At 45.4% G+C, this 27249-nt stretch overlaps 1 protein-coding gene across 5 annotated transcripts in view; it reads right to left on the reverse strand.

Moving 5' to 3' along the window:
• Positions 1 to 27249, reverse strand: part of FAM193A (family with sequence similarity 193 member A) — a 306086-nt gene that overhangs the window by 39879 nt on the left and 238958 nt on the right. For all 5 annotated transcript variants that reach the window (XM_069203630.1, XM_069203636.1, XM_069203652.1 and 2 more), the window contains one exon: positions 15678 to 16530. In XM_069203630.1, the coding sequence (XP_069059731.1) occupies positions 15678 to 16530 (853 nt within the window). The remainder of the gene's footprint in view (positions 1 to 15677; positions 16531 to 27249) is intronic.

A 27249-nucleotide genomic window follows, 5' to 3' on the forward strand; every position in this document is an offset into this window, starting at 1 on the left:
TTACAACGCTAATAGCTTTAACTTGAGCAAATGCGAGACCCGTTGCACTGAAAATGCTTGTTTAATTTGCCAATGGTTGTATCAACCTGTGGTCCAAACAGTTGCTGCTTATTAAAAGGCATGTAAAGGATCATTTGTTGTATTTCAGGCTTAAAGCCTGAGGACTTCAACCAAGCCTGTCTCATAATTGTGACGCTAGTGTTTATTTCCCTAGCTGCCTTATCACCTGCGTCTAGTGCTGATCGGACCTGATTATTAGAAATGGCTGGTCCCTCTTCCACTACCTGTTGTGCTCTTTTCTGATGTTCCTTTGGGAGGTATTGCAGGAACTCCTGCATCTCGTCCCAATGTGCCCTGTCATACCTGGCTAAAAGAGCATGGGAGTTAGCAATTCACCACTGATTTGCAGATGGGATTGCTACTCTTTTGCCTGCTGCATCGAATTTGCAGCTTTATCAGGAGGAGAAGCATCCCCTGTGGACTGGCTATTTGCCCATTTTCTCGCTGCACTGACTACAGTGGAATCTGGCGGTAACTGCTGTGAAATAAAAACTGGATCCGTTGGTGCCGCTTTATATTTTTTATCTATTCTATGTGTGAATACCCTGGCCTTCACTGGTTCTTTGAAAATGTTGTCGGCACGTTTTAGCATACCCAGTAACATTGGCAAACATCCCAACAGAGAGCCCGGTCTCCTGCGACGAGGGGAGCAGCGCTCCCGACGGAGAGCCCGGTCTCCTGCGACGAGGGGAGCAGCGCTCCCGACGGAGAGCCCGGTCTCCTGCGACGAGGGGAGCAGCGCTCCCGACGGAGAGCCCGGTCTCCTGCGACGAGGGGAGCAGCGCTCCCGACGGAGAGCCCGGTCTCCTGCGACGAGGGGAGCAGCGCTCCCGACGGAGAGCCCGGTCTCCTGCGACGAGGGGAGCAGCGCTCCCGACGGAGAGCCCGGTCCTCGTGCGCCGTTCCGCAGCTTCGGATTACTTCAGAGGAAGCGTGCGGAAGCGTCCTCTCCTGGAGCAGTCTGACATCCGGGATTCTGCCGGGATCCGACATTCGCACGCAGCCTCCATCCATCTGGCCGAGGAAGGCACCAGTCGCAGTTGAGCATCGGGGAGCGATCAGGTACAGTCCTTTGTCCCTGATACGGCCAGAGGGAGGGCTGGGTTTCAGGGAAAGCCTCTCGGGATCTCCAGTCCTTTCAGTCCTGGGGTGGCAGCCAGGGCTGCCTGGGATTTCACCCCTTTGCTTGGGGCCGTAGGTCCCTGGTTCCAGCAGGGCACTAGAGCTGTTGCTGGCCCAGAGTCCTGGTGGAGTGGAGGACCCGCTGCGGGTCTCCGTGAGCCGCCGATCAGGAGAAGGTTTGAGGACTGCTCTGCATCTTCTCCTGGCAGCCATAGAGGAAGGCTGCTCCTTCGGGCTTGAGATCTCGATACCGCCCTGGCGCTGCTTCCTTTCAACTACGAGCTGCCTCTCCTTCCGGCCCTCTCTCAGCCCCTTGCCCACTGGGGTGCCCCCCCTGGATGTACGGTTTTTACCGCTGATCCTGGCAGCTTTAACAAGATGGCCGCCGTGACGGACGCACCGCGAGAAGCTCCTGAGGGTTGGGATCATTTTTTTATGTGAGTCCTGATTCTCCTCCTTCCCTCTTGGTGCCCCCCCCCCCCCCTTCTACTGACCGCCCTTGAACCTCCTGACTCGGTCAGGGTCTTTTGGGGGCTGTTGACACCTTTGAGCCCCGCACGTGAGAACTGAGTATTGATTGACGTCCAGGTCCCCCTGGGCCTCGCCCGTCCCCGCATTTGGGCCGTCTTTGCACTGATGCAGCCGTGAGCATTTTTCAGCATCTTTGGTCCCACCGGATGAGACTGACGCTGGACCTGGTCTCCGCTCTCCCAGAGCCTTGCCTGCCCCCGCAGGCGGGCTGTCTTTGCACTGAGGCAGCTGAGGGCATCTTCTTCAGTGTCTTTGGTCCCGCCGGGTGAGTCAGACTGGTCTAAGTCTCCGCTCTTGCCCCGACCTCTGAGGAGTTGTTTTCGCCCTCCGTCCCTGATCCCACTGCCGGGCCATGGGCGTTCTGCCCGCCCTGATCAGTCCGGGTCTAAGACAGGACTGGACTCACTCCTCCCGGAGTCTCATCTCTGGCTACAACGGTTAAGGAATCTCCTCCCCTGACTCTGACCTGCGAGGAGCCGCCTGACTACACCGTCCCTTGAGACCCCCAACCTGGGTTGGTCTACTAGAGCCCCTTCTCTGGCCCAGCCTTGGAGGTGCCCCCATCTCCGGCTTTCACCTATGAGGAGCTGCCCGTCAACCATCTCTGCCGACGCTGAAGACCCCTAACCTGGGGTAGTCCTCCTGTTGTCCTCGTCCTCCTGATGTCGCTCCCCACAGGATACACCTCCTCTCCCATTTCCCCCTTCCTCAAACCCCATGGGCCCAACTCCTCCTCCATTTCTCCCCCTAATCACCTCCTCCCCTCTGCGCTGAAAAACTTCAAACGCAAACTTTCCAGGCAACATCCGGAGCTTCTTCTTGTGGACACCTATTTCACTGCTCATAATGGCCCGAAAAAGACTGATCTGATCTTCACCAGACGCCCGGCTAAATGGAACACCCTCCTCACTACTCACCTCCACCCCTTTAAGACTACTAATATCCCTTACTGTTGCAAACTCTCTATCTCCAGTTCTCCGGCTTTCCAGGGAACTGTCATCATCTCCATCTTCAGAAATGGAACCATCATGATTCAAGCTAATGACTCCAACCTCTGTCCGTTTGAATCCTTATTCCCCGCCCTTAAGTCCACCCCCCCCCCCAATCCACCCCCAGCCCATTGACACCCCTCCCCACCCCCATTATTCCCCCTACCATCACCCCCTGCCCCCCCCCCCCCCCCGGCTCACAGTGCCGACAACCCCATCCTGTCTGTCCCATCCAACCCCATTTTCCCCTCTCACCTTAATCATGCCTCTTACTCCCGCAACCTCAATACCCCCAGTCACTACGCCCTTTCGGTCTCCTCCTCTACTCCCCTGATCCTCCCCCACATCACCTCTCCTCTCCCCAAACCCCCCTTCGACTCCCCCCCTCCATCGCCCCTCATTCCCCCCCTCTCCCCCAGATCTCCTCTAGACCCAACTTGTTGACCTGTAGTGACTTTCTTACCAAGCCTGCCCCCCCTTTCTCCCCTAACCCTCACTCTGACTCTAACCCCTCCCACCCCTCGACAGCCTCCCTTAACCTTCTGCCCAATGATCCTATATCCCATCGCAATCAATCCCCCCAGCCCCTTCCTAAGAAGAATTTTTCCTCCCACTCCTTCACCCCTAATTTCTCTCCCTCCACTAATATTAATTCACGGCTCTCCAACCTTGAATCCCAACTAAAACTCATCATTCAAGGCATTAACAAACTAGCGAGAAGCCTTGACTCTCTGTTTCCCCCAGTGCCGACCCAGACACTCACGCTTCTGTCGGCCAACAACTCTTCCCAGAGCATCCATTGGCCCTCTATACCCCTTCCTCGTAACACCCCGAGACCTAGAAGAACCAGCCCTCCTTTATCCCATAAGGAAGCCACTATCCTTGCTCTCTCCTATAACCCTTCACCCCCCCCCTCCCCCCCCCTCTAACATACCAGTCATCACCGGTTTCAGGAGACAACGTATACAACCTCCCTCTCCCAGACCCCCTGCCCAACTTGTTAATATCCCCCCTCACCCTTCCAATCCTGAGCCTAAGATCCATCCTCGCACCAACTGCATGCTCATAAACTGTAGATCAGCAGTCAAACACGCTACGGATCTCGCCGACGCGATCCTCAGTCATAACATTGACATTGCCTTCATCACAGAGACCTGGCTAACCGAACTCTCTCAACCAATCTTGGACACCCTTGTCCCTCCCGGCTACTCTATCTACAACAAAGAGAGAAAGAACAGACGGGGGGAGGTATTGCCATCATCCACAAAAATACCATAGAAATTGATTTCAAAGAAGCTCTCATTTTCAATTCCTGTGAACACTTGAACGCCTCCTTGAAGACCAGCGCCAACTCTAAGGTGTCCTTCCACCTTCTCTACCACCCCCCGGGTAATACCCAACCTTTTGCGGACCACCTAGCTGACCTAATAACTCACTGCTCCCTCTCTGACCCCAACTTTATCATCTTGGGCGATCTCAACCTTCGCTGGAATGATGAGAACAATGCACTCATTCAATCCCTTCATGACCTCCTTCACAGCAACAACCTCTCAACACTGCAAGGGCCAAACCCACAGCAAAGGTGCTATACTAGATGCGATCATAGCACATAAAGATTCCCTCAAGGTCGTTGACATCCTTCCTGTCGACTGGTCAGATCATCATATCATCCTTTTCCATCTCAACTTTATCCCCCAATCCATTCCTCATCCCCAAAAATCCTTTAGTTGGAAAAGAAATGTCAGCCAAATCCCCTTATCTACCTTTGAAGAAAAAATCACCTCTCTTCTTCCCCCCCCGCGACGGACTTAACCACCCACTACAACTCAACTATATCTACCATATTGGATCAGCTTGCCCCTTTAAAACTGAAAAAACTGCACCATCCCATCTAGAGCTTGGTTCAACAAGGACCTCAACTCTGAGAGAAGACAACTCAGAGCCATGGAAAGACTTTGGAGATCTGACCCCTCCTCCACCCACTTAGATCAGCTCAGAAGTGCACGGAGAAGGTACAAAAAACACATATATAATGAAAAAAGATCCTTCTTCCAGAATACCCTTGACAGAGCCAAAAACCGCCCGAAAGAGCTCTGTAACATCATTAAACAACAAACGACCAAACCTACTCCCAACCCCTTACCCACCGCTGAGGCCACCTGCGTTAACTTTGCCAACTTCTTCAACGATAAAATCACTGAGATTGAATGTTCTTTAGCAAGGGACTCTCCCCCCAACATTGTGCCCCCCCTTCCATCCACTGTCAATCTTACCCCCACTCTATACCTCTCCGACAACTCTTCCCCTCTAACCAAAATCACTCTCCCCACCCAGACGCTTCGGCCGGCCCCTGCCAACTGGAGTTCTTTCCAACCCCTCCTGGTATCGGACATCTCCAAACTCATGTCCTCCTCCAAAACCTCCTCCCACCTAGTTGACTCCCTCCCTTCCTCCTTGGCAAAAAAAATCCACCAGTCCCTCTCCCCTACTTGGACAATGATCATCAATAGTTCCCTTCAGACTGGCGTGTTCCCTGAATGCCTAAAACTAGGCAAAATCACGCCAATTTTGAAGAAACCGGGAAAAGACCCGAACAACCTCCACAACTACAGACCTGTCTCCAACCTTCCCTTCCTGGCCAAAATTCTCGAAAAATGTGCTCTCCAACAATTAACCCAACACATTGACTCCAACAGCCTCCTAAACCCTCTTCAATCTGGATTCAGGAAAGGCTGCAGCACTGAATCCGCCATCCTCAACATTGTAGGTGACCTCCTCATCTCTCTTGACTCTGACAGACCCTGCCTACTCATTCTCCTTGATCTTACAGCAGCCTTTGACACTGTCGACCATAAACTCCTTCTCGACACCCTCCAAAAGAGAGTAGGCATTGAAGGCACTGTCCTCCGCTGGTTTTCCTCCTTCCTACAAAACCGTACACAACTAGTAAAACTTCTAAACTCGACCTCGCCCACCTCCCCCATCACCAGAGGAGTCCCCCAGGGTTCTGTCCTCTCTCCAACATCTACATGGACCCTCTTACCACTATCCTCACCCGAGCTAATATCCCCTTCCACCTCTATGCTGATGACACCCAACTCTATATTGAACTATCTTCCTTAGATGACATCCACCACCTGAACAATACCCTTAATGAAGTCCTTTGCTGGCTCTCACATAACCACCTCAAACTCAATCATGACAAGACTGAAATACTCCTCCTCTCGAAATCTAACCAGCTTCCTCAACTGCACTCAAATGTACTCTCTCCCCATCTACCACGGTCAAATCCCTGGGAATCTCTCTGGACTCCAACCTGACCTTGCAGGACCATATTAAGTCAAACGCTAATAATGCCTTCCGCACCCTTAAACTTCTTCACAAAATCAAATCCTTCATACCCCACGATAACCTCAAACAGGCCACTCAAGCACTGGCACTCTCAAGACTAGACTATGGGATCTCTATCCTCACTGGCACGGCCAAATCCCGACTCGCCCCTATGAGGTCCACTCTTCATGCAGCAGCTAGACTAGTGACAGGAACTAAAATTTGACCACATCTCCCCAGCCCTGAAGAACCTGAAATGGCTCTTGATTGAGGCCCGCTGCCTGTTCCGCACTGCCTGCCTGACACACAAAGCCCTTCACACTGGGAAACCTGAATACCTCGCTAACAAGCTAGTGAAAGCTGGGCAAACTAGATCTCTGAGAAGCACAAGCTCTCTCCTCCTCCTCCTTCCGAAACCCAACAAGCAAAAAACTCGATCATGCTCCTTCTCTAACAACGCTCCGAGAATATGGAACTCCTTACCCATCCACATCAGATCGAACACCTCCCACCTGACCTTTAAGAAACTACTGAAAGAATTCCTCCTAAACCACCCATCTCATTAATAAGGGTCTCTCCCTCTCCACCCCCCCTTCCCCGAACTGCCACCCTTCTATTCTTGAGAACCCACTTGCACCCCCATTGTACAAAATGACTCTTGACTTGTGTGTCTTTTATGTTTATTCTTATGTTTATTTCCTGTTCTGATGTAAAGCGCTCTGTTACCCTCTCGGTCTTGCTAGCGCTATAGAAAACTCTTATAAATAATTTAAATAAAAAATAAAAAAATTGATATTGTTGTGAAGTTGAGGAAAGAGTGTTAAATAGAAAATACTCTTCTTCGTTTTTCATCCATGAACTCAAGAATGGGTCTAATGTTTGTTTCATCTGCTTCCTGTTCTGAAGATGAAACCTGTTTTCTGCCTGCTCTGAAAGCTTGGAGGCAGCATGCCTCATATGGGCCAAAAAAGTGGTCTGATCGGTAGGGGAAAGTAGTTTCGGCTTCGAAGTTTCGACTCTAAAGAGGAGCATGGATGTTTCGGCTCCGCTGTGGTATCAAGCTGACTCTGTTTTGAAGAGGAAGCTTCCATTTTTCGACTTTACGCTGAAACAGACGTGATAGTCTGTTCGTGGGAGAGAGTCTTGGCCTTTTTTGGTGCCGAACCAGAGGGTCGGTCGACGATTTGTTGTTTTTGGGTCGAACCATGGGCAGCAAGCAGTGGTAGACCCACGGCCTTCTGTGATTTCTTAGTTTGATTTTGATGGGAAGGGGCTGGTGTACACATGTACTGCACCGCAGGGAGTACTTGGCTGTCCTCATCTGAATGTCGGTTGGAGTTAGAGTCTCAAATGGAGACTGTAGTCTGTGCCTGTTCCTCACCAAAGATGACAGGCATTTGTTCGGTGGACTTTGACGCCATCTCCAACCGCCTTGCTCTTCCATCTCATAAGGTCTTCTTCGACTGAACGGACCGACACGCCTCGCAGGTCTCTTCTTGGTGGTCGGGTGACAGGCAGAGGTTGCACACCGAATGCTGGTTGGTGTAGGAGAACTTGGCATGGCACCGAGGACAGAATCAAAATGGAGTCTGATCCATGAGCCTATGACGCAGTAGGCCCGAGAACGGCACGGGCGCCCGAAAGGGCGTTTAATCGATCCTGACGCTACAGTGTTACTGTAATAAAGTACCTTTATTTTTGCAACACTGTGTGGTTCCTTTCATGTGTGATAAGTTACTGTGTGACTGATGTGAGATTGCAAGTGCTATACTCTCCTCCTAGACAAGTCTTGGTTGCTCACCACAGCTACCATTAGAGAGCCCTGGCGTCTTAGACACTGTCTCACTAATAGGGGTTGCCTGGACCTGGTATAAGGTGTAAACTCCATAGGTGTCCACCAGGCTAGCTTCCTGCATATTTATTTATTTTTTGTACTCAATAAAAAAGCAGGACTGTAAAAGTGGCCTTGGTAGAGTAGCCGAAACGAAGGCCAGTGTATGACTCTCATAATGAATAAGACTTATCTACAAATGTACTAGAAAGGGTATCAACGATGAAAACCCAAAAATGTACAAGATACTAAAATAAAAAGAATCTGTCCGATTTTGATTAATTCATCCCATAACAATTCCGCAAGTGTGAACTCAACTTACAACAAGTAGTCATGTACATATAAACAGTTGTACCTATATAAGGTATCAATAATTAACCTCGACTATAACATATATAAATATTTTCATAGAGAAGAAGTACCACCCCTGAAAAGGGTAAAATCCTTACAAAAAGAAGGAAGTCTTTAATGCAAGCGCAAAAGCGTATCATAACTCCTAAAGAGCCCATATATATATAAATTAGTCTACACAAGAGTCTGAACAAAACCAGTTTTAGATCGAATATTACCATATCATAGGTAAAGGTAATTTAGAGCAAACTAATTTAACAGTACAAAAGGTACTTGATAAACAGCCGTAGAGTTGTAGAATCCTTATAAGGAATCTCTTTGAACATAAACATATTGACGCTCCCAAAGAGCTGGTAATATTTCCAGTTACCTATAAGAGATAGCAAATTATTCCACTATTTCTCAAGTTAAAAGAACTCTCTGTAGAAGGAGTAAATCTGTATCCTCCACTGAAGGTGTAACAAATATCGCACAATCTCATATTGTGTATATTACATAAATGCTCTCTAGCTTTCTAGCAAATAATCAAATACTCCACTTAGAGTAACAAATCTTAAGCACAAGCTTTTCTTCAGAGTAAAGTAAAATATATCACCTTGATTCAGGTGTAGTAAAATGTGATAACCCTCTAAACAGTTTTTGACAGTCCAACTTGAAGAAGGTTATTCCTTTACATCAAGTAATGATGATAAAGAAAGAAGCCTTGAACATCAGCCATGGGTTTCTAGAATTAGCACCTGCAAAGCACGATCCACCAGGCATTCCAATGAGGTTATAAAAACTAAAAAAGTCTCACAGCAGTGCCATGCCCCTATACTAGCAGTACAGAAGTTGTGTACTAGCCAAAAGATAGAGAGGAACTAAGCTAATTCTGTGCTCCACTACTACTGTCTCGAAAACGCCTTAAAGCTGAATCAGCCTGAGCACCAAATAAATTGGTACCATCAAATGGCATGTCAATGTAGATTGGACTGGCTCTGAAAACCCTGAGGGACGTAACTCAGCACGGCGACGTAGCACAACTGAGGAAGCCATAGCTAGAACCACAGTCACTGCTGTCACGGCCGCAGTGAATGACTAATTTAGCGGTGTGCTGTCTGTCCTGGAGCATAGGACAAATAGTACTCCTGATGTCTTCCAGAAGCGAAGGTAAAATGTTCGGTAATGAGTCCCAAGAAGAATGAGAGCAATGTCAAAGAACTCAAGATGTTTTCACAGAGCGTTAAGCAGAACTTGTGGAGCAAACAATATGCTACCACTGACATATAGAATCCTGGACTCTGTATCAGGTGGAACACGTGGAAGAGACTCCATAAGATGGAAACCTAAAGCAGTAGCTAGGTCAATTAACCAGCTGTTGCGAGGATCTGAGTCCTGTATTGCCCGTCCACCATGTCTCTCATTGGGACCAACATGAAGGGATTATTGTTGAGGAAGGCCATGATAGGTGCATCCCCGATGTCACCCGACATCGAGAAGGTGATTCCCGGATGTCTACTTCGACTTCAGACGGAGAAAGGGATTCAACTTCAATTGGCACCGCCAGTGGAGTCATCAGAGTCGGCTGATCGAATACTGGCGCCGAAGGTGGAAACCGTGAAGGGCTGCATACCGGCACCATAACTGCTTCATCGACCAATGCTGAAGGCCTAACAGAAGCTGAGAGTGAACACGCCGGTGTGGATAGAGTTTGCACCTCCTTTGGGACCCACATGCACTCCAGAGGGAGGTGACTGACCAAAGACAGCAGGAAGGCAAGCATAATATTCATGCATTTGGTCTAGAGTTGCCCAGACTCCTAGAAAGGTAGAGAGATGTGGGGTAGACATCAATTATCTCTCCTCAACCGAGGAATGACAGGAGGTTGTATGTGGTTAAGTTGGCTACTTTTGTGACTTCGACTGCTTGCAAGACATACCTTTGGATGTCGAAGGAGAATGGCATCCACAAGAACAACTCCTCGAATGGTGATGTGAGCAAATATCAGTCCGAGAAGGAGACCTAATTTGAAGGGAAGATTGAGAGGACTGACATATGTGCCGCTAGAAGCTTCATCCAACGCTCTTAGAGCTTTTGGCCTAAGTTGCCGAACAGCGCCACACTCGTCAGCGTCATGGTGTTCGCAAATGGAATGGGGGCCCATAGTCTACATTTGGCATCCACAGGACCCGCAGACTTTAAACCCCAAAGACAGAGAAAGCACACGGTTTAAAACATGAAAACATTTAGGTACGCCGAGAAACCTGACGAACCGTTAATGGATCTGCATTGCAAGCACGAAAAGAAGAAACTGATGTTGGCAAGGAAGTTCTATGGACTCTGCTGACATTACATCTGGTGGATGATGTTGATACAGAACCGCAAGACGCTCTCTACTGACAGGCAGACATACTATGGAAAAAGTTTCCAGATCCAGCCTTGTGCCTGGGGAAGGTTGTAAAGTAAGGAAAGTGGGGCTAGATGTCTCTATCTGAATCTATGTTTACTGCTTCATTCACTCATAATGATTTTGGAACCCTAAATGGTGTCTGCCCTCTACCCCCTCCAACCACCCATACCATCTCCTCCATTCATATACCACATACAACACCAACCTAGCTCACAAAGTCATTTATTTCATCTATAAAATGCCGCAAATGGGTGGGCATGGGTGAAGAGGTAGTCACGAAGGGAAGGGAAGGGAATAGCCCCCTTGAACAATCTGAAGAAACTACTGGTCTGATGTTAGACCTCCAGAGGGACAGGTGACTGTGTATCCTGCCTCCTCCTGGGTGGCTATGATGGGAGGAGGGCAAGATAAAGAGGTTTGTAGGTTGCGGCTGTCAGGGAGTGGCAGACTGTCCCAACCTCTGGCTACCCAACCCACAGCATCTGTGGGAACCTCGTCCTTGGCCACGCACAGGCTGTGAAGTTTACACACAGTGGTGACTGGGTGAGTAAAGACATGTCTGGAAGCCTCTTTATGGCCACGAAAGGAGAAAAAGCCCCAAGAACCTGGCCGTTTGCTCTGCTTGAAGCACATCAACGCGGAGTCTGCCGTGTCTTTAACCCCTTCGCTGCCAGGCCTTTTCCCCCCTCAGGTCCCAGGCCTTTTTTTGGCTATTTGAGGCATTTCGCGCTAAGGCTCTCATAACTTTTTGGCCATATAAGCTACCCACGCCAAATTTGTGTCCTTTTTTTTCAACATCCTAGGAAATTTTAGAGGTACCCAGAGTTTGAGGGTTCCCAAGAAATTAACCAAAATACAGCGAAAATTGTATTTATGTTCAAAAAAAAAAAAAAAGGGAAGAAAGGGCTGCAGAAGAAGGCTTGCGGTTTTTTCCTTGAAAACGGCACCAACAAAGGGTTTGCGGTACTAAAATCACCATATTCCCAGCTTTCAGGAACAGGCAGGCTTAAATCAGAAAACTCAATTTTTCCAACACAATTTTGGCATTTTACTAGGACATACCCTATTTCTACTATTTTTGTGCTTTCATCCTCCTTCCAGTTAGTGACAGAAATGGGTGTGAAACCAATGCTGGATCCCGGTAAGCTAAACATTTCTGAAAAGCAGACAAAATTCTGAATTCAGCAAGGGGTAATTTGTGTAGATCCTATAAGGGTTTCCAACAGACAATAACAGCAGAAATGAAAAAATATTGAAATTGAGGTAAAAAAACAGGCATTTTTCTCCACATTTTCCTCTCTAACTTTTTCCTGCAATGTCAGATTTTTGAAATGCAATATACTGGTACTGTCTGCTGGACTCTTCTGGTTGCGGGGATATATAGGGCTTGTAGGTTCATCAAGAACCCTAGTTACCCAGAGCCAATAAATGAGCTGCACCTAGCAATGGGTTTTCATTGTATACCCGGCATACAGCAATTCATTTGCTGACATATAAAGAGTGAAAAATAGGTATCAAGAAAACCTTTGTATTTCCAAAATGGGCTCAAGATAAGGTGTTGAGAAGCAGTGGTTATTTGCACATCTCTGAATTCCAGGGTGCCCATACTAGCATGTGAATTACAGGGCATTTCTCAAACAAATGTCTTTTTTACACACTGTCTTACATTTGGAAGGAAAACATGTAGAGAGACGAGGGGCAATAACACTTGTTTTGCTATTCTGTTTTCTCCCAAGTCTCCCGATAGCGATAATGGTACCTCACTTGCGTGGGTAGGCCTAATGCTCGCGACAGGAAACGCAACATGGACACATCACATTTTTACACTGAAATCTGCTGTGTTTTTTCCAAAGTGCGTAGCGGTCGATTTTGGCCTCTAGCTCAGCCGGCACTTAGGGAAACCTACCAAACCTGCGCATTTTTTTAAACTAGGCAATCCTTTGCAAACCTCAAAATATGGCCAAAAAAACACTTTTTCCTATCATTTCGGTGACAGAAAGTTCTGGAATCTGAGAGGAGCCACAAATTTCCTTCCACCCAGCGTTCCCCCAAGTCGCCCGATAAAAATGGTACCTCACTTGAATGGGTAGGCCTAGTGCTCGCGACAGGAAATGCCCCAAAACACTATTGGGACACATCAAAATTATCCAATACAAAACTACCTGTTTTTTGAGGGGTGGGGGGGGGGGGGGGATGTAGGGCAGCAGAATTTTTATCGGTATAGATGAGACAATGTTGGGTGGTAGGAATTTTGTGGATTCTTGCAGATTCCAGAAGGTTCCATCACAAAAATGTGGGAAAAATGTGTGATTTCCAGCAAAGTTGGAGGTGTGCAGGGCATTGTGAGTAAGAAAATGACATGGAGTGGATGTGAAGCACACCACCCTGGAATCAACCAGATGCTTAGTTTTCAAATGTGTCTAGGTCTTGTAAATTTTTGTACGTGGCAGCGTCCCAAAGTCAAAAGTGCAGCCCTCACCATTCCAAGTGGGACATACCCCTTGGGGGCAGATGGGCTTTCCAAAAATAGGCCGATCTGCCCCGGGGCAGATATGGCCAACAGTAATGTGCCCTCATGGGGAGCGACGCTTGCCCAAGGGGTCGCTCCCCACACATAAAAAAACCCTGCACGCCCCAGGCACCCGGCGGTTAAAGAGATGGGAGTCAAAGGGCATGTCCATAAGCGAGGCTTGGACATCCTCTGAAAGGCTAGTTATTCTCAGCCAGGCGTGGCACTGTAAGGCCTCAGTTGAAGAAACCACTCTGCCTAGTGAGACGGTCTTATCCAGTCTATATCAGATTTTTACCTTTGCTCATCTCTCCGGTCAGCAACAGCTTGAGAAAGTAAGGCCCGGGCCTCCTCCTCAACCGTTGGCAGTACCTGCGTAACTGAATCCCATAGAGCATGAGAGTAACTGCCCTAATGGCCTCTTGGTTTACTTATCTTGCCTAAGATATCAAGCTTCTTGGATTACTTATCAGGTGGAGTGGTAGGGAATACGCCAGGATTTACACCTAAGGCGGAGGCCTGGCCGACCAAACTTTCAAGGGTAGGATATTGTGTGAGGAACTGGGCATCCCCTTGAGCGGGCAATGGCGGCCAGCAACTGTCCTGTTCACAGGAGCCCCTGAGTTGGGCTTGGACCAGGTCCCAAGACAGGACATCTGTATGGGCTTCATTAAAAGGGAGAAGTGGTTCAGAGGGAGGTCACTCCTCACTGAAGCACCTCTGTCAAGGCATTGCTCCTGACTGCCACCGAGCACAACTGAAGGTCCAAGACCTTAACCGAGCTTCTCCCCACCACAGCAAATTACATTCCCTCCGCCATGGTAGGTGGACAAAGCATGCCCATATCTGGGAGGGTGTCCAGTCCACCGACCTCCAACAAGTCCATACACCAGTGTACATTTGGATCTAGGGGCTGGTATTCTTCAGTCACTGAAAGGTGCTTGAATAATAACATCCATGAGATGATTGAGAGCAATGTCCTGCATCATGAGACTGGGCTTAGACAGCAATATAGTACAGATACAGTTACCATTTTGGTGGTTAATGACACTGTTTTGATCATCACCAGTGGTGAACCATGTTCTTTCATCCTGCGCAAGAACTCGGGGTTTTCAACAAATTCAACCAGCAAGCACAACTTGAGAACCATGATCTTCACCAGGGCTTCACAAAAATTGCCTTACAGTAGTCTCCTTCATAACTCAACAAGACATCCCAATTGACACTGATAGGGTTCCAAAGGTCTAAGATTAGCCTAGAGTACTCCAAGCCTCCTTTCTCTCATCGGTGATCTTCAACCTGTACAGTCCCACTAGTCAGCGATAACAAACATTCACAAACACCCAGGTGACGATCAGCTCTAAAGATCTCCTCTGTCATCAATAACGCCCATCTGAAGGGCTTCCTCTACACAATTTAAGTAAGGATGTCAAAAGAATACCTCAAGGCAGACCAAATCTGAAATGATTGAAAATAGCTACAAACAGTTTCAAAACTGAAATGTAACTAGGGAGCCTTCAATGAAATACAGTTAAGTCATTGGGCCTATATGTACATATTAAATTTAGCTGCAGGACTTAAATCATACACACAACGAAGGCCACCTACTACCAGTTGCTCTTGTCACACAGAACAAAGTCCTTCTTTCAGAAACCAGCCCATCTTAGCACTGGTCCTTTGTAATTTGAATTAAGGCAGCGCTATGCCACTTCACCCCCAGGTCTCACCTGACACTCTGATAAGCATCCTGTATGCACTGTCTTTTTATGCATTCTTTGGCTGTGGTGAATGGCCCAGGTCATATTTAAGACCTGCTGCAGTCAAAGCTGCCGCCACAGTGTAGCCGAGGACCAAGCTTAGGCTCACTGTTGGTACACAATAGATCTGTAGCATCAGCAGACTGAAAACTAGGCAATGCACTAAGACTAAATAATGGCAGAGATCCCTTGTACACAGTGAATGAAACTCCAACCAGTACAGATGTGAAAGCCTGCATGACCTCTATTCTAGAGAGTTGAAGACTTATCTCGCTTCAAGGTAGCCACATGATCGTCAAACACACAAAGTGATTAGCTTTCAATCTTATCCCTTTGCATTTCTCAGTGACTGTCTCGCATCACCCTCTACTCCCATTGTAGTTTCACACATTTAAAATACCCCAAAAATCTAAACACCGCACATTGAAATCCCAGTGTACGACTCCACTCAACTCAATACAACCCTCTCCACCTGCTCCACCCACCCAACCACTACAATACTCGCAACTGTCCATTGCAAAATTGGCCATGCTGCATTCTATACACCCTTCTCTACACATGGGACAGATTTTTGGTTCAAATAAAAAAACAATGTAGACCATAGAGTCTTAACAAAGTCATGCTTTTGTAAAGAAGCTTTTGATTTGACAGTGAAAGCCACCCTGCTCTAATCAGCAGCAATATAGCTCTTTAAAAAAATCTAAATCCAATAAAACTACTACTGCGCAAATTGCTTCCCAAAAAGCTCAAAACATGTACAGAAACAATTCTAGTAATTTTGTCCAAACCACTCACTAGTTTCACTTACCAATTGAATTATTGACCTTATCTCCTTTCTTCTTCTTGTTTTTCTTATTCTTGCCCTTAGGCTGCGGAGAATCTGCTTTTATAACTTTATTGTTCTGCTGTTGCTCAATTGGAGAGGGTGATTTATTCACAACCAGATTTCTCTCTTCTTTTACGTGATTAAGCTGTTTTTTGCTTGCTTTTTTCTCCTCTTTTTTCTGCTCTGGAAGCTGTGCAAGCTCCAAAATGTTAACTTTGGATTCAATTTGGTTTTTTGTTTTTGATGAAATGTCTGTGCTTTGAGGGGGATCTAGAGGTTTTTTAATTTGCACTGGGGGAGACTTATTTATCTGTTTTACTTTTGGTTTGCCACTGCCTTCTTTCTGAGTTACAGCATCAAAAGCACTGCTTTCTTTCTGATTCGGTGTATCTAAAAGACAGAGGTCTTGCTGCTTTTCCTTAACTTCCTCATGAAAAAGCTGCTTTGAGTCTACTGTGGTAGAAGTATTGTATAGTGTACCAGCTGTATCCAGAGCTGGCTTTAGATCTTCGTTTTTAACCAGATTAGATGGATGAATGCATTTTGCCACCCTATCGCACTGTTCAATTAGGCTATTCTGAATGTCTTCTAATGTGCTTTGCAGGGAGTCACTCTGTAAATGAGAGTTTGAACAAAGTGCATTGAGCTTTTGAGAGTCTTTGTTTATTCTTTCCTTTTTCTTTTTCTTGAGAGCACGTAGATGCTGGAATTCCTCAAGCCGCTGCAACTCGTGCTTTAAACGTTCTTCCTCTTCTGCGCGCAGACTATGTTCATCCGGCACATGATATTCCTCTGTTACCCTAGCTTCTGCTTCTTGACGGGCCTTTTCCTCTAGCTATAAAGAAATAACATTGGCGAAGAGGTTAATTATAAGAATATATAAAATAAAATGAATACATTTGCACAGGTTTACATGCCAAGTGAAACGCAGACACACACACACACACACCCACATTGGAACTGGGGTTTTTGGTTGGTTGTCAGAGTACGCACCCTGTACAAGCAGGAAGCACCACTCTAGTCAGGGTAAGCTAGACACACAATTAACCTGTTCTCACCCTCTGGCAGCTTGGCACAGAGAAGTCAGGCTTATCTAAAGAAGCAGCGTGTTAAGTATTTGTGCAGCACAGATACACAGTAACACAATGAAAACACCACATAAATACTCCACACAGTGTTAGAAAAATAGATATTTTTATTAGTAAAACAAGACCAAAATGACAAATCCAGTAAGCAGTACTGGAGTTACGATTTTTGAAGAGTAACTAAAAAGTACTACTTAGAAGTGAATAGGGCACAGAGGTTACTTGAGGTCATGCTTGACTGGGGTAAATCCAAAGTTCAGCCCAACACCGATGGAGTGCAGACTGGCTACTGGACCCATGCAAAGCCCAATGAGAAAGTACCTTGGATGGAGGTTAGCGCAGACACCGAGGAGCAATGCTAAGGTGATCAGTTGGTTCCAATCCATGCAGCCAAGGAATGTGTGGCGTCAGACCATTTGTGATGGAGGTGATGTGTTGTCGAGCCGCACAGCCCACGATGCGAAGGGCCGGGGCTGGTGGTAAAGCATCAATACCGCAGCACGCAGTTAGCGATGCAAAGTCGTCATCTTCGACGGCAGTGCATCGGCACCGAGGAGTGATGCAGGAGTTGAGATTGCTGCAATGACGGCGATGAATTGGTTTTTGGGGTTTGCAGCACAGATACTCACTTTCTAGGGCCCAGAACTGGACTGGCACCACTTGTCAGAGCAGGACTCTCAGCAGACAGGATCCAAGTGCTAGTTGCAGGCAGTCTTTGATGTCCCTGTGGCTGCAGAAGAACAGGGACAAGCCAGCAAGCCCTTAGAGTCAATCTGGGTTCAGGTGAGATGGGTCCAGTCCTTGTCCTCAGCAGGCAGGGATCAGCAGGGCAGCTCAGCACAGCAGAAAACAGTCCTTCCAGGGCAGTAGTCCAGCAGTGAATCCTTGTAGCACAGCAGTCCTTACTCCTGGCAGAGTTCTTCCCAGGCCCTGGAGCGTACTGATTTGGTAGGGTCAGAGGTCCAGTACTTACTAACAGTTGTGCCTTTGAAGTGGGGGTGACTTCAAAGTAGGGTCTTTGAAGCGCACAGAGGCCCTTTCTTTCTAGCACTGGCTCCAGACTGTCAGTAGGGGGTAACCAGCCCTTTGTGTGGGGACAGACACTCCCTATTCAAGTGTGTCAGTTTCCCTCCCTCTTCCTTCCCAGTAAGAGCTATCAGAATATAGAATAATGCAGATGAGTTCTTTGTCGCACCCACCTTTCCTGGGTTTGTTGCAGTGTACAGGAAATGCACAAAGTGTAGCCGTCACCTACCCCAGATGCATATTGGACGCAGGGTCCTAGGCACACAAATCAGTAAGTAACTTTCTAAAAGTTGCATTTCTACAACAGTAAAGCTAAATCCAACTTTGCCATTAAAGATGATTTATCTTTACCATTCTAAAATATGTACCATGATGCAGCTACTCCTTTCTATTCTGTAATAATAGTTTAAAAGTGTATTAAGGAATTCCCAATGCTAGTTTATGAGAGGAGTAGGCCTCACAGTAGTGAAAAACAAATTTGGCTGTATGCCACTACCAGTTCATGTAAAACCTACAAGTGCATGTCCCACATTTTATTTTCACAGCACCCTGCCCTTTGGGCTGCCTAGAGCCTACCTTAGGGGTGGCTTATGTGTAATAAAAGGAGAGTTTAAAGCTTGGCAAATAGTTTTAAATGTCCAGTCAAGTGGCAGTAAACTGCACACACAGGCCCTGCAATGGCAGGCCTGAGACCGGGTTAAAAGGCTACTTGTTTGGGTGGCACAATCAGTGCTCCAGGCTTACTAGTAGCATTTAATTTACAGGTAATGGTATGGTATACAATTGTACAAGGGACATACAAGTACATTAAATATGCCAATTTTATATACACCAGTGCTACCATGTTTAGGGGAGAAGCTCATGCACTTTAGCACTGATCAGCATTGGTAAAGTGCTCAGAGTACTAAGACCAACAAAAATATTCAGCAAAACTGGAGAGTAAAAGGCTAAAAGTTTGGGGTGACCCCCTCAGAGAGGGCCATTTTCCAACACAAAATATCTATATAGATCTTACTGTGTGGGGTATGAAAATATTTGACGTTAGTCTTACTTTGGAACTGCTTTGTGGGTACATCTATGCTTCAAATATGCTTATCAAACATGCAGTGCCTCATGCACATTTTAATAAAGGTTATTAGACTGCCAAAACAGCTTACAAGAAAGATACTTGCAAATGTATAGCTATAGCTAACACAGACAACTGAGATTTAAAACCTGGGAGTCTGAAGTGAATTGGATGATAAGCCGAGGACAACTGGAAAAACCAAGGGGTCCGAGGTCTAATCTTTCTAACTGAAGTGCCAGAAATTAATCTCTCAGAAACATACCAGAAGCACTAAATTATTCCTCAGAATCCAAAAGTGCCTAGGTTTTGAAGGAAGAGGCACAAACGATTAGACTACAACCTCCATAGTGATGTGAGCAGACAAACATTTATGTTTTTCAGGACCCAAGACTGAAGTGTAATATCCCTCTCATGCTTTAGAGGTTTGCTAAACTGAACAATGCATTCCCAAAGCATGTTCTGGTTGACGCTTATGTGCCAGTTTAATTTTGATAACCTTTCTTTACACCACCTTGTGGTTTAACTATATGAAGGTTCAAGGGAAAGATGGGGTTATTTTAGCATGGTTGTCCCAGTCAAACCTATCACAAGTAACCCCAGAATTGATGAAGCGTAACCAGCACCCTTGAGGGAAAATTCTATCTATTGAAAGGAGGACTGCGGCAAGAAACACTTCAACTTCCTTAAGGGAAAAGCACTCCAATGCTGTGGAAGCACCATTATTAAATTCTGCAATAGACTGAATCGTGTGACTGATTTTGAGTCCCCGAGGTACTCAAATGTGTGTGCTTTGGGAAACACACGCCTCAATTGGTGGCAGAAGTCACCTGTATGGAGAAGGCAGTAAGTGGACAAGTACCAATAGCCACCATTGTCCACAGAGAGAACAATGTATTACAATACTCCTGTTTAATTCCAATAACTTCCATTTAGCTTCTGGTCCAGGGTTTCCTTAAGTACTGGTCCATTTGTTGACAAATAGGAAATGGTTTTGTGGCAACATCAAAACAATTCTATCAAGAACTCATTGGATGGTAGTGTCACAAGCTTGAAAAACCAACGGTTTGGATTTGCCACAGGGAAGAGCTTCCGGCATCCAACAAAATATTTGATGCAATGTTATTAAGTCAATTGCAAGTAAAAACATCTAAACTGGAAAGACATGAGCTTTCAAGAATTGGGTGGCATGAAAGAACAAATGACATCCCCACAGAAGCAAAATTACGTCCTACATGACAAGCAGAAAGAACAGAAACTGGCTGTGGGTGGTTGATGTGAGGAAAAGGGCTTGAGCAATGGTGAGATCCAAACAAATGTAAAGTTGTAAGGCCCTGTTTGAGAAGCTTTCCAGTTCTGCAGGTGGTGCAGTCAATACACAATCAGTTGGGAAGGCAGGGGAGAATTAAGGCAGATTAAGGATGGGCAACTGCCAAGCTATGTGTTGGGTATCGCCTGGTCAATTCACCAGAGTAATACTTCAGGAGTCACAGTACACAAGCAGACAACCTGTACAATGCAACTGTTGGCTGCCCTACAAAAGATCGATCATTAGAGATAACGGATAACCTAGCTGCCCATTCCTAACTCAACAGGACTTTTGAATGACTGTCACAATGAGCCCCATAGCCAATGCATCCTTGACAAGTATCATCAGGTTGGTTGAGATAAAAGAAACTTGCAAGCACAACCACCAAATCGCTGGGTTATATAAGTGTCAACTGTTGGTCAGAGTTGGAAGTGAATCTCCACTGAAGCATAAGAAATACTGAAGAGACGGTCAGAAAATGGAAAATCACTGGCAAAAAGGGATGCAGGCACCAAGATGCCCCGTATGTAACACAACACAAATACATAAGTGCATCACATAAATGCTCATATTACGTGTCCAATGGCTAGAGGTTCTTGGCTGACATACAAACTCACCAAATAGGAAAATGCAACAACAGGATGGTACAAACATGGGTGAAAAATACAAAGTCTTGGTATCTGTAACACATGAGAAAATATTAAACCAGTGGTGTTGGCCACGATGCATGTATCTAGGGCATACATTTTGGTGAAAATGGTTTGGTGAGTCACTATGGCAGAGTCCAGTAGATTATCCAATGTATCTCAGGAGTTAAGTTTAACAATATTTTAAACAGTATGAATTGCCAGGAAGGTGTCCTTAAAAGAAAACACACTAATGTGATGCAACAGCAATAGTATTTAGCAACACGAGTGCTGAATTGGAGAACAGAACAAAGTTATTTGGACTGAAACCTTAAATACCAAGAATAATGACAAGTAACTTGAACATGACTTATGCTATAGCAATTATGTTTGTGATGAATACTGAATTCCTCCTACTCTAATGTAACCTTCAGCTTATCGATCCAAAAGTACCACTCCTGGACTTAAAAGCTTTAATTTATCCTGGGCTACCTTCAACTCACAGATCCTCAAGGGCTTGCAAGGCAAAATGGATAATGATTTTCACAAAGGGGAACCTCCAGATGAGCGGAGGCAAATATGAGGATTCAGCAGTAAAAGCTAGAATATTTATCACAGGAAACATTACTTGTATGTAACAGGAGATTTGTAGTTCGATTTGTATTACATATTCCACCAACAAGTGGGTCGGTTGGAAATGATCACTTACCAACATCTCAAATTAAATTACTAAACTGGCCCACAGACTACAGAGGCCAACACCTTGACGTCACATACGTGACTTTTCCACCCAGAACCGTTGTCATGTGTGAGGCAAATGAAAGTTGACTTCATTCATCTTTGGCTTTACATATGTACCCATAAAAGTTGCATGCTGCATGGCTACTGTTGCAATTAACATTCCTTCTGCAGTACATTACAGTTTCACATGCAAATCTATCATAAATTTAATAGGCCTCGTTCTTTCTTCTTAAATTGAAGGAGAGTGGCTAGTACCAGCAAAGAAAATATTACTTACCCTGTAACACCAGCAAGGGAATATTACTTACCCTGTAACCATCTTTTCCTAGCATGTAGTACTGTGCTAACCAGTGTTTGACCTGGTAGTTTGCAACTTGTTTTTTAAAACAAGCATATGTTCCCTGTTCTTGACGTATGCTTGGCGTATTTAACTGTAGTCCAATGTAGATGGAAGGAAGTGTATGCTAACTTAGTCTTTAGGAGATTTAGCAGGCAGCAGATTATATCTTCCACAAAGACCTTGCTAGGGTCTATGCTTTTACTGATGCAGTAGTGAACAACCAAACACACAAAAGGTGTTAGGAGAATGCCTGCATAGTGTCACAGTGGGCAACAAAAAGATAGGTTGGAATCCTACCCCAAGCAACTGCCAGTGGTTAGGCTATTCCTCCCAACATTTTCTGTGTGTTTCATGGAATGCCCTAAATGGCAAAGGATATGCCCAGATGTGAGTCCTGTGTTCACTATGCCACAGGAACCAAACTGTTCCCATGTCAAGAGGCCCAATTAGGTCTAAACTGGTCTTGCGTTGCTTATGCTCTGGTTCAAGGAGGACCTGGCTTGGCCGTTTCAGCTGAGCTATTCCTACTGGAGCAGGACCAATGGAGTATATGACTGGGTGGAATCTGAGGTGGCATAGTGGGTAAAAAAAGAAGATGGGTTGGAATGCTATCTCAAACGACTGCCAGTGCTTAGATTATTTCCAAGCTTTCTTCCCATCACCTTCTGTGAGCTGTGCAGTAGTGTACAAACCTTTTTCACTTTGACACATGCAGGAGCATGCACTCCTTTGTGAGACTGAATTCTAGGACCTCATGAGCTAAATAGTTAGGTTGAGCCATATGGAGTCTGGGTGTCTGAGCAGACACTGGTGCTGAGTGAGGTCCACCTTCAGCAGCTGTTTTTCATGTAGGCTGACCAATAACTTCCGGAAGAGTACCAGGGTGGTGCCACTAGGATGAGGGTCATAGATCCCTGCCCATTTTCCTCAACATGTATGAATGACTGGGAGAGGAGGAAAACGTGTGAGCAAGTCTCCTCAACCACATCCCCTTTAGTACATTGCATGTAGAATTGTGGGTGTAGATACTTAAAGGTAAAGCTTTGGCATGTTGCCTTTTTAGGGGGTAGCAAATAGTTCACGGGTCTGGGAGCTCCATTGACAGAAGTATCTCTGGAGGACTTTTAGGTTCAGTTGCCCTTAACGGACTTGTTATTGTGTTCTGCTTAGCAGGTCTGCAAAGCAGCTGCCGCCCTGCCCCCATAATCTCATAGCCACCACCGCTAGACATTTTGTGAACACCCTTAGAGCCACAGAGACCCTAAAGTGTAAAACTATAAACTGGTAGTGCTATCCACTTACCACAGAGATACCAGTAGTGGGTAGGAAAACCTCAAATTGTGCACAATTGTTTTGCTCAAGCAAGAGGGCTGCCACTTCATTTTTTGCCCTGGATTGGAGGAAGGAGTTGCACAAAAAAAAAAAGGAGGAGGAGATAGAGGGCAGCAGAAAGACATTAAAGAAAAATCAAGGGAAGCAAAATTATTGAACCAATATGAGCAGAAGGTTGACAGCTGTCAAGGACAACTTTACATTTTCAGAGAAGGCCAGCTAGCAGAAACGAGTTCCATATGATCGAGACCAAAACCTTATATTTCCATTCTCCACTTTGAGAATCTGGCAATTGTGAGCATGGAGTTTACAGATTATATTGCCTAGTAGGAGTGTACTCAAAAGTAGGGTGGTCACAGGGTTGTAGATGGCTCTACAAATAATGGAAAGGGGATATCTGAGCACATAGATTAGTGTTTCACCAAACGCCAACCAGTGACAAGTCAAATCTGTGGGAGTCTTCAAATTTCAAAAACCATACCTCGAGCCAAATCACATAAAAATTATTTAAAAATCCTACGAAAGGATAATAATTCTCACAACAAGGAACAAAGAGCAAGACCCCACAAGATACCAAGAAAGCCAGTAGGTTTCCATGTGGTCACCAGCATATGCTAAAGCATTTCAGAGGAAAGGAAAATCCAAGAAAAGACTAACAAGAGTTCATACTTATTAGCGCATGGAAAATGATTGAAAACAAGGAAGTTGAGCCACATGCAACGAGCTGTCCATTTGTTTCTGGCACTGATTTTGCCACTTCGGAGGCCAGGGGTCGCAAGGGGGTTAGCTCAGGGGGTGAGCGGGGTCACAGCTGTGGCCCATGGCGACCCCTAAATTATGTGCATGGGTTCTCCTATTTTATCTATCCCAGTCTTGTATTAATGCCTATGCCCAAAGTGTTCTGAGACTACGTTAGATGGTATACAAAGCAGCAAGATTCACTTCAACCACCATTATTACTATCCAGGAGATCTGAAAGATAAACACTAATAATAAATTATGGGATTAGGACAATCAAAAGAGGATTTGTGCGAGTGTTGATAAACCAGTTATCACAGGTTGGGTTGAGATTCGTCCTGTTTATTACCAAGTAAAACATCTGGTATGGTGTTCAAAAGGGTATGGGCCTAGGTATCTTAATGTATCATAAATGTATAATATATGTGACAAGTGACTCTTGAAAGTGCTTGTATTGCACAAAGAAGTAAAAAAAAAAAAAAAACCTCTTACACACTTTCAGAAATAGACTTTCACCACCATTGTTTGCTATTTTTTAAGTGGTGCTCAATATATGCTATTTGTATGGCTTTTACCTACTTGCAGTTTGTGGGACACAGGGGAGGACAGACATGTGAAACCCATGGGTATGTCCAAAAAGCCACACATTTCTCAAAATTCGAAATTCAGCAAGAGGTAATTTGTGTAGATTGCTCATGGGTCTCCCAAAGAAACTAATCAATGCACAAAAAAAAAAGCAAAGTGCAATACAATAGAAATCAGTAACAATGTTTTTATCTGTACGTTTTACCTCTAAAGGCTGATCAGTAAAAGCAATATAGCAATGTAAATCAGACTCTTCCTTCCAATCGCAGAGATAGTTTTTTGGTAGCCAAAAAACATGCAATACTAAAAGCCATCAAACAAGATACAGCTCAATGATTTCCAATGTACATTGGCCATGCATCAATTTATTCTAGTGAATAAAACATTGGTATGAAAAAGGTATACATTTATTAAATGTGCCCAAGAAAAGAGGTTACTTTATAATTCTGAATTTCAGGTTAGCCATAATATCTGGCGATTTGGAAGGAGTTTGACAAAATGTGTTTCTGTGCAAACTGGCTTAAATTTGGAAGCCAGGAATGTAGAAAAATTCAACTATGTGTTCCAACAGGGAGTAGGTCTGTACCATGGGACTGGAAAGCCCTCAAAAAAGCCAAAAGCCCCAAATCACACCACAGCAACAATGTGATTTGAATTAAATCGATTCATGGAATTGGATTAGTTGTGGCATTTGTCCTTGGGGATGGCTGGAACCTGAGATAACATGACAACTTTGAAAACAAGACAGCCAGGGAAACACAGGGTCGCATGGATTGTGTGGATTTCACTACTTTTTCACATTAAGAATGCACTGCAAATGTCACATTTAGACTAAAGTCACAAATTTTCTCATATTTCTGTGACTGAAACTTGCTGAATCTATAGAGCTTGGCAGAAGTCTTACCACCCAGCATTCCTGCACTGCTCCCGATCAAAATATTCCCCCCACTTAATGCCCAGAATAGCAACGGCCCCAAAATGCAAAGTGGAAAGTGGAAACACGATTTTCCTTTGAATTTGAACCATTCTGTGAACGTGGGTATTTTTTTGTATTTGGGCCCAGGGATCACCTATCATTCACAGAAATCTATCAACCTCAGACATTTCTGAATACTAGATGCTCAGAAGAGTCGAGGGTGGTGATGGCCTGCATGGATCCCAATACTACTACTACTTATGCCGAATCAAATTACAAACATCAAACCTTGGCTAAACTTGCAGAATTTCCACATGTTCTGAAAGGTCCAGAGCCTGCAAGGATCAACAAAAGTTCCAACACCCAAGCATTACAACACCTTTCCTAATAAAAACAATACCCACTAGCGTAGGTGGGCCTAGCACATGACAGGAAAGGCCACAAATGCAACATGGAACTATCAAGATTCTTCGTTTCAATTTCCATCACTGTAGGTATGTAGGTAGGTGTGAAAGTCAAGCCAAGGATCGCCTGACACCCAGAAAATCCTACCAACCCCATCAAACACTATAACTATGCCTAAAATCACCCATATTCCTTGCACTGTCCATGAGGAGCGACTGCAGAATCGGGCCATGGTAGATCAGCACTCATGGAATTCTACCAACTGCACTAATTCTTAAAAGTAGACACCCAGGGATGTCCAAGAAGATGTAATAGACTGCATGGATCCCATTATTTTTTGACTCTAGAATGCCCTGCAAATTTCAAAGTATGGACAACAAAGCTGATTTTCTAAAATTACAGACCTTGCAGCCAACAGCAAACTTCACTTTCCTGAATTCCCACACTTCTCTTAATAAAAAAAGCTACCCCACATTTCACGGTGGATCTTTCATACTGGATAGGACAAGGATAAAACTTAATATGCGGGAAGTCAATGTACAGTTCAAGTGATCTTCCGATTGTTAACGTTTTGACCCATTCCCACTGCGTGCATTAGGCCCACCCACACAGTGCAATGTTTTTTTGGAGATGTGGAAGTGCAGGGTGGTAAGACCTTTTCCATTAGCAGAGAGAGACAAAAGATTTCTGTCACAAAAATGAGAGGAAAGTGTTTCCAACCTATTCTTCCATATTTACAGGATACTCTGAATAAGAAAACATACAGGGATTCAGGCAAGCCACATAACCCTATATTCCTGATCATCTCTAGTTTTCAGAAGTGCCCAGGGTCAGTGGGGTTTCCTGGGTGCCAGCTGATCCAAGGGCCAAATGCTGCAGCCATCTATAATGAAAAGAGGAAACTGGGTGCTTTAGGCACAGTTGTGATGTTCACAATACATTTAGAATAAAACAAAATCCAGGGATGCAATCCTGCCCTGCTACACGACCATGGATTCCACTAGAGCTCTAGTTTTCAGAAAGACCAAGGGTTCTTCAGGTAGAGGCCAAACCTAGAGCTCGGATACTGCAGGCATTCCCCATGGCAAGTGAAACGAAACTAGGATTTCATATGACGTAAATTTTACATTTGATGGCAGAGAGGAAGGTAAACTTACCATCCTGCCTGGGGCAGACAGCTTGTCTAAAACCAAAGGAAGGGCCATGCCTTGCCACTCATACTTTTTAAATGGTTCACCTAGTGCTCTAGGAAGCTTTGTCTCTCTGAGGCAGATTAGAGATTGGTAGGTTTGAGGTTGGGAGGGAGTGGGAGGGGGGGGGGGGGGGGGGGGGAAGGTGGGTCCAGGACAGGCTGGCTTCTCACCACACAAAAAAAAAAAAAAAAAAAA

This window comes from Pleurodeles waltl, chromosome 1_2 (genome assembly GCF_031143425.1).
Source record: "Pleurodeles waltl isolate 20211129_DDA chromosome 1_2, aPleWal1.hap1.20221129, whole genome shotgun sequence".
NCBI lineage: Eukaryota > Metazoa > Chordata > Amphibia > Caudata > Salamandridae > Pleurodeles > Pleurodeles waltl.